This window comes from Silene latifolia, unplaced genomic scaffold (genome assembly GCF_048544455.1).
Source record: "Silene latifolia isolate original U9 population unplaced genomic scaffold, ASM4854445v1 scaffold_189, whole genome shotgun sequence".
NCBI lineage: Eukaryota > Viridiplantae > Streptophyta > Magnoliopsida > Caryophyllales > Caryophyllaceae > Silene > Silene latifolia.
In genome coordinates this window covers 106907-114783 of record NW_027413155.1, presented here as the reverse complement: position 1 = coordinate 114783, position 7877 = coordinate 106907, and the positions used below count along the sequence as shown (strand labels likewise).

General features: G+C 39.6%; 1 protein-coding gene across 1 annotated transcript; it reads left to right on the top strand.

Annotated features, from left to right (window-relative positions):
• Positions 1-219: 219 nt before the first annotated feature.
• Positions 220-4634, top strand: LOC141638156 (uncharacterized). Its single transcript, XM_074447568.1, has 3 exons — positions 220-2022; positions 2075-3639; positions 4001-4634. Exons 1-3 carry the CDS (start codon positions 220-222, stop codon positions 4632-4634), a joined length of 4002 nt encoding a protein of 1333 aa, XP_074303669.1.
• The last annotated feature ends 3243 nt before the right edge of the window (positions 4635-7877 follow it).

The window sequence follows — 7877 nt, the reverse complement described above, 5'->3', positions numbered from 1 at the left end:
ATTTACAAAATTCAGAACGGGTCGTACCTAGTACGTTCGGTTCGCCAAAAACAGTCCATCAATTTTACTCTTTTTGTTCTCGAAATTAAACAGATTTACAAAGTCTCATACAGACCTAGTACGAACAGTCCACCGTACTGTCCAAATCGTTTTTATTTCCGCTGCCCAATTCGTATCATTTGTGGTATCAGAGATTCGGCTCTTGATCCTTGTTTAACTATGTCGGTGGATTTCAACAGTCCAGAATTCATTCATCAATTACGGGAAGCCTTGAAGCATGCTCGTGAAACTGATGAGCGTTGGCAACCTAGAAGAGGAGAACGAATTGTTGATGCATTCAAAGCGAGTGATCTTCCTGAATTCGTTGGAGGGGCTGATCCCGAGGCCTACTTGGAGTGGGAACGGAAAATCGATCGTTTGTTCGATTTCAAAGACTTGGATGATGATAAGAGGTGTGGGTTTGCAATTCTGAAATTGAGCAAAGGAGCATCGCTGTGGTATGAGGCGATGAAGGCTAAGAGGGTCCGAGAAGGCAAAGAGAAAATTGATTCTTGGGTATCCCTGAAACGCAAACTACGGAAAAGGTATGTACCATCGACCCATAGGCTGTCTACTTATCGCAAAATTGCTGATTTTAGACAAGGCAAATTGAGTGTTAGCGAGTATTTAGATGAATTTCAGAATCTTGCTATTATGGGTGAATTGGAAGAAATAGAGGAACAAAAAATTGCTCGATTTTTGCGTGGTTTAAATTATAACATTGCTAGCACGGTTGAGTTATACCAATATTCTGATTTTGATACTTTGTGTAGTCTTTGTTTGAAAGTCGAATCCCAAGGGAAAACTAAGTATGGGAGTGGGTCGAATTCAGAATCGAGTAAGCCTAAAACGTGGTCTAAACCCGAGTTTAAATCTGTCGGTACCCCAAACAACCAGGCCGTGTCTAACACCTCGACTGGCAACCCTAAAAACACCGCTGGTCAGTCCTCTAAACCCCCGGGAAAAGAGACTAGTTTGGCTAAGGTTCGATGCTTTAAGTGTCAAGGATTCGGTCATTATCAAAGTGCATGTCCTAATCAACGAGTTGTGACCTTAAGAGAAGCCTTTGAGTGTCGGGATGAATTGTTGGCCGAGGAAGAACAAATGGATGAGTTTCTGATTTCTAATGATAATGAGGAAGGGGAAGAAGAAGTAGAGGGTTATGAGGCACCTAATGTCAATACTAATTTGGTTTTGCGAACTTTGAAAATTGATTCTAAACCAATTGAGTCGGGACAACGGAACCAACTGTTTCATACTAATTGTAAGGTGAATAATAGATGGGTAAGTCTAATTATCGATGGGGGAAGTTGTACTAACGTTGCCTCTACTGAAATGGTGTCTAAGTTGGGTCTTAAGACCACAAAACATCCCCATCCTTATGCTTTGCATTGGCTAGATAACGGTAGTAGTGTCAAAGTTACTAAACAGGCCCGTGTGAATTTAGCAATGGGTTCGTATGTTGATGAGGTTTTGTGTGACGTTATACCCATGGATGCTTGTCATATCTTGTTGGGTCGACCTTGGCAATTTGATCGTGATGTGTTACATCGGGGAAAGTGTAATGAATATGAATTGAAAGATAAGGGAAAACGAATTGTGCTCAAGCCTTTATCACCTCAAAACAGCCGTGTTGCTGCCACAAACACGGTTCCCAAGGCTGGTATATCGTTGTTGATTGGAAAACGGGATGTGGAGCGAGCTATTGATGGTGGTGAACGGGTTTTCTTACTGGTTGCTAAAGAGAATTCGAGTTCTAATGTTGTTTTGCAGGAAAATGACCAAGTTGAAAAACTCCTTACGGAGTTTAGTGATGTATTTCCCGATGAGCTACCGGCTGGTTTGCCTCCTATTCGGGGCATTGAACATCAAATTGACCTTATTCCGGGCTCATCTCTCCCGAATAAGGCTGCTTATCGTTGTAATCCCAAAGAAACAAAGGAACTCCAAAAGCAAATCGATGAATTGATGGCTAGGGGCTATGTTCGTGAAAGCATAAGTCCTTGTCTTTGTACCGGTACTACTTGTGCCAAAGAAAGATGGGTCGTGGAGGATGTGTGTTGATAGTCGTGCCGTGAATAATATAACAATCAAATACCGCTTCCCAATTCCAAGACTCGATGATATGCTTGACGAGCTTCATGGTTCGGTCATCTTCTCAAAAATCGACCTTAGAAGTGGTTACCATCAGATTCGAATGCGTGAAGGTGATGAATGGAAGACGGCTTTCAAAACGAAGCATGGGTTATATGAATGGACCGTTATGCCATTCGGTCTTACCAATGCTCCAAGTACCTTCATGAGATTGATGAATGAGGTACTTAAATCTTTCTTGGGCAGATTTGTTGTGGTTTATCTTGATGATATATTGGTGTATAGCAGGAGCATAGATGATCATTTTGAACATTTGAGGCAAGTGTTCGAAACATTGCGAAGTCAGAAACTTTATGGGAAGCGTGAGAAGTGCTCTTTTCTTGTGGAGAGCGTAATTTTCTTAGGATACGTGGTGTCCAAGGATGGTGTCTCGGTTGATCAATCAAAAATCGAAGCGATTCGATCATGGCCAGAACCTAAAACCGTTAGTGAGGTACGATCTTTTCATGGGCTTGCTTCATTTTATCGTCGATTTATTCAAAATTTCAGTACCATAACCAGCCCTATAACGGAGTGTTTGAAGAAAGGGAGTTTTAATTGGGGCGGGGCTGCCAAGCAAGCTTTTGAAACGATTAAGGATCGGTTGTGTACCGCTCCTATCTTGGCTTTACCCGACTTTACTCAACCTTTCGAGGTAGAGTGTGATGCTAGTGGCGTAGGAATAGGGGCTGTTTTGATTCAGGGGAATCGTCCTATTGCCTACTTCTCGGAGAAATTGGGTGGGGCTCGATTGAATTATTGCACTTATGATAAGGAATTTTATGCTATTGTGCGGGCTCTTGATCATTGGAGTCACTACCTTCGTCCTAACCATTTTATATTGCATTCCGACCACGAATCCTTGAAATATATTAATGGGCCGCAGAAGTTGAATCTTAGGCACGCAAAATGGGTGGAATTTTTACAATCATTTCACTTTTCATCCAAATATAAAAATGGGAAGAGTAATGTTGTAGCCGATGCTTTGTCTCGTCGGTATACCTTGCTGTCCACACTTGATGTCCGTCTTTTGGGCTTTGAAACTTTGAAGGATTACTATGGTGAAGATGGAGATTTTGGTGCTATATATCTTGAGTGCAAATCAGGAACTAAGGGAGAGTATTTGATTCAAAACGATTTTCTTTTTAAAGGAAATCGACTTTGTGTTCCTAAGCATCCGATTCGGGAACTACTTGTAAGGGAGGCTCACGGTGGAGGGCTAGCTGGTCACTTCGGAATGGCTAAGACCGTGGAGATCTTGAAAGAGCATTTCTTATGGCCACGATTGCAAAAAGATGTTCACAATATCGTGGGTAAGTGTGTTACTTGTCAAGTTTCGAAGAGCAAGTTCAAACCAGGTGAATATACTCCTTTGCCAATTCCGGCCAGGCCTTGGGACGATGTTTCTATGGACTTCATTGTTGCTTTGCCACGCACTCAACGTGGGAAGGATGCTATTATGGTGGTGGTTGATCGTTTTTCCAAGATGGCTCATTTTGTTGCTTGTCATAAAACCGATGATGCTTCTAACGTGGCTGATTTGTACTATCGGGAAATTGTGAGGTTACATGGCATTCAAGAAGACTATTGTGTCAGATCGGGATTCTAAATTCTTGAGCTATTTTTGGAATACATTGTGGAGGAAAGTGGGTACAAAGTTGCTGTTTAGTACCTCTCACCATCCTCAAACCGATGGGCAAACCGAAGTCACAAATCGAACTTTGGGAACTTTGTTGCGTGGGCTTGTGAGCAAGACACAAAAGGATTGGGATCTCAAACTTTCTCATGCCGAATTTGCTTATAATAGGTCGCCTACTCATGCTACGGGTCATTCACCGTTTGAAGTTGTATACGGTATTAATCCTTATCTTCCTTTGGATTTAATTCCGTTGCCTAAAGATGAATTGGTGCATAAAGATGCCGAGTCCAAGTTGAAAGCAATGTTGAAACTCCACGAGCAAGTCCGGGCCAGAATTGAAGCCGTGAATGCAGCCTATAAACGGAAGTCAAGCAAGAATAAGAAGCCAAGGGTGTTCGAGGTTGGAGACTTGGTTTGGGTGCATTTGAGAAAGGAGCGATTTCCAAGCAAACGGAAGAATAAACTCATGCCTAGAGCGGAAGGTCCTTATAAAATTGTGGGGCGAGTCAACAACAATGCTTACAAAGTTGAACTTCCTGGTGATTATGGTGTTCACGCCACTTTTAATGTTGGTGATCTCTCTCCTTACTTGGATGACGATGGCCTAGCTGAATTGAGGTCAATTCCTTTTCAAGGGGGAGGGGATGATGCGAATGCGAATCAAGATATTGATCAAACTAATGATTCGAAGTTGGTTAATGAGCTGGACGAATTGGTCGTGAACACTCACGATAATGGCCTAATGTTGGTTCGTAATTTTCAGCCCTTACGCTCCAATGATCCTTCCTTTGTTAGTTTGCTAAATGTGGAATATGGGAACTGATGGGGAGCACACCAAGGCACCCGCTGCACGCACACCAAGGAGGACGAAATCCCGCTGCACGCACACCAAGGAGGACGAAATCCAGCTGCTTGTTTTCTTTATTTTTCAGCAACTTTTCCTTGTTTTCTTGCATGTTTCCTTGTGGAGACAACTTTTCCTTGTTTTCTTGCATGTTTCCTTGTGGAGACAACTTTTCCTTGTTTTCTTGCATGTTTCCTTGTGGAGACAACTTTTCCTTGTTTTCTTGCATGTTTCCTTGTGGAGACAACTTTTCCATGTTTTCTTGCTTGTTTAAATGTTAGCCATTGGATGTATTTTGGATGGTTAAGATTAGAAGGACTTGGGCTATAAGTAAGCCAAGTTCCCAAGTGTAATTTTCAGAAAATTCATAACAAAACACTTGTGTTAAAATCGTTTCTTGTTTGGAAACAAAACTGGTTTGGTTGAAACGCGATTTCGATTAAACTTTCGAGTTGTTGATCAATAGGTCTTGGTCTCACTCACCTTGATCAAGTAATAGGTCTTACTTGTTCAAACACTATCCTTTTATTTACAAAATTCAGAACGGGTCGTACCTAGTACGTTCGGTTCGCCAAAAACAGTCCATCAATTTTACTCTTTTTGTTCTCGAAATTAAACAGTTACAAGTCTGCGCGTACCTAGTACGAACAGTCCACCGTACTGTCCAAATCGTTTTTATTTCCGCTGCCCAATTCGTATCACATACAGTCATGTGAGATGACTAGTCGATCACATAGGCAGATTGTTAGGAACACTTTGTCGGGCCTTATGACCGCTTATAGAGTTCTGGCAAATTTATATAGCCTGGTCGTGGCGAGAGCTGCTATAGTATTCAAATGAGTCGATTCTTTTGACTAAAGACTATTCACCTAAGATGGCTCAGTTTCAGATTAACTTTGATTTGTGTTACTACGACCTTCGTAAATGGGGTCAAATGGGCATATTTTGGGTTATGATGGCTGTGGCTAGTCGAAGGGAATGAGTGCGATAGGAATTGTCCATCCCCTTGTCAGGGTTAAAACAATATCTCAGGGCCACTCGAGGAGTAATGAACTGGAAATGCGTGGCCACGCTCGGAAGGTATCCAGAGTGGATAAATCCGGTCAATCAGTTATTCTCCAGATCGAGGAAACCACTCTCGATATGATCACTTGCAAGTACGACCTGAAAGACACCTTGCATTGAGTGGGAGATAGTAATAGGACAAGAGAATTGGTGACGCACACTTGTCGAGGACAAGTGGGAGATTGTTGGGAAATGTGTCCTCAACAATAGTGCGATCACATGATTTAAATATCATTATTAAATCTCATTTTAAGAATACATATGGGATGTAATATTTTACATCAACTGTCCACACATATCGGTAATAGTTGGGTGACTAGAGTTTGACATTACTCGTGCGTGCGACGGTGGTGATCCATTGATCCCCTTAGGTCATACCTATAGGGAAATACTCTTAATTGATTATTTAATTAATCGTATACCGATACGAGTTAATTAAATTACTTAAAATTGACGAGTGATTTTGTGAGTATAATTTACGTATCTTATTGTAAATATGATTAAATGAGACACGGTCTAAGTAATCGAATTATTTTATTACTTAGATGAAATTATTGTTTAAAGAAACAAATGAAAAGGAATGAATAAATTATTATAAATACAGAATGTTGTAGTTTATAATTTGGAAACATTTTTGGTACAAGTAATTACGAATTACTAGTCGATTTTGTAAATGACATATTTTATGAGTATGTTGATTTTTAATATGTTAAAAATACATTACATTGTGACATGTCATGTAACATGTTACATGTGACAAATTTGACAAATTACAAAATAAAATGGATTCTCCATTTTATGCTTAAAAACCGAAAATGAGGAGGTAGTGTAAGATATGTATTGTGTTTTTATCTTGAGTGGAAAACACAATCATGATATCTAAGTACTAGCCTTGCAAGCCTAAGCTTTTGAGAAGAGCAAAAACAAAAGGCATTGGGCATACTACCCAATGCTCTCTTTTTCGGCCTCCCACAAGAAAGAGAGGAGAGCTCTTCTCTTTATTATCATTATTCATTCTTCCCATCTTTTTCTAGTGTAAGAAAATCCTCCAAAAACTCTCTACAATTTATGATAATTCTAGAGAAATAAAATCTCACAAAACATCACCTCTTGACCGAAATTTTCAAGAGCCAAAATACAATTTATTTTGTGTCATTTTTATGGTAAAACTAATATTATTACTAGATCTAAATAGTATTGGTTTATTAAGATGTATTCCTTGGGTATATGCTTTTGGGAGGGATTCTACCTTTGAGTCCTTGTTCTTCCATTTCGAGAGCTCAAGAACAAGTGAGTAGGTGAACTCACTTGTGCCCATAAATCCGATTTTTATGGTGAGAAAATTATTTTTCTTCCTTATATTGTTTATTTGTTTGCATGCATAAAATCCGTATTTAATTTTATGACAAATTAATTTAAACATATATGAGTATGTTAGTATGTATAAAGATCTACATTTCCTTCATCATTTGTCCTAGTTCATTAGTCATTGTGACTCGTCGTGTGAATCATTTGTCCTTGTTCATTAGTCCTTTTGACTCGTTGTGTGAACCATTTATCCTTATTTATTAGTCATTATGACACTGTGTGTGAATCATTTGTCCTAGTTCATTAGTCATTGTGACTCTTCGTGTGAATCATTTGTCCTTATTCATTAGTCCTTGTAACTCGTTGTGTGAACCATTTGTCCTTGTTTATTAGTCATTGTGACTCTTTGTGAGAATTATTTGTCCTAGTTCATTAGTCATTGTGACTCGTTGTGTGAATCATTTGTCCTTGTTCATTAGTCCTTGTGACTCGTTGTGTGAACCATTTGTCCTTGTTTATTAGTCATTGTGACTCATTGTGTGAATCATTTGTCCTAGTTCAATAGTCATTGTGACTCGTCGTGTGAATCATTTGTCCTTGTTCATTAGCCATTGTGACTCGTTGTGTGAATCATTTGTCCTTGTTCGTTAGTTATTGTGACTCTTTGTGTGAATTATTTATCCTAGTTAATTACACATTGTGACTCGTTGTGCGAACCATTTGTCTTTATTCATTAGTCATTATAACTCGTTGTGTGAATCATTTGTCCTTGTTCATTAGTCCTTGTGACTCGTTGTATGAACCATTTGTCCTTATTTATTAGTCATTGTGACTCTATGTGTGAATCAT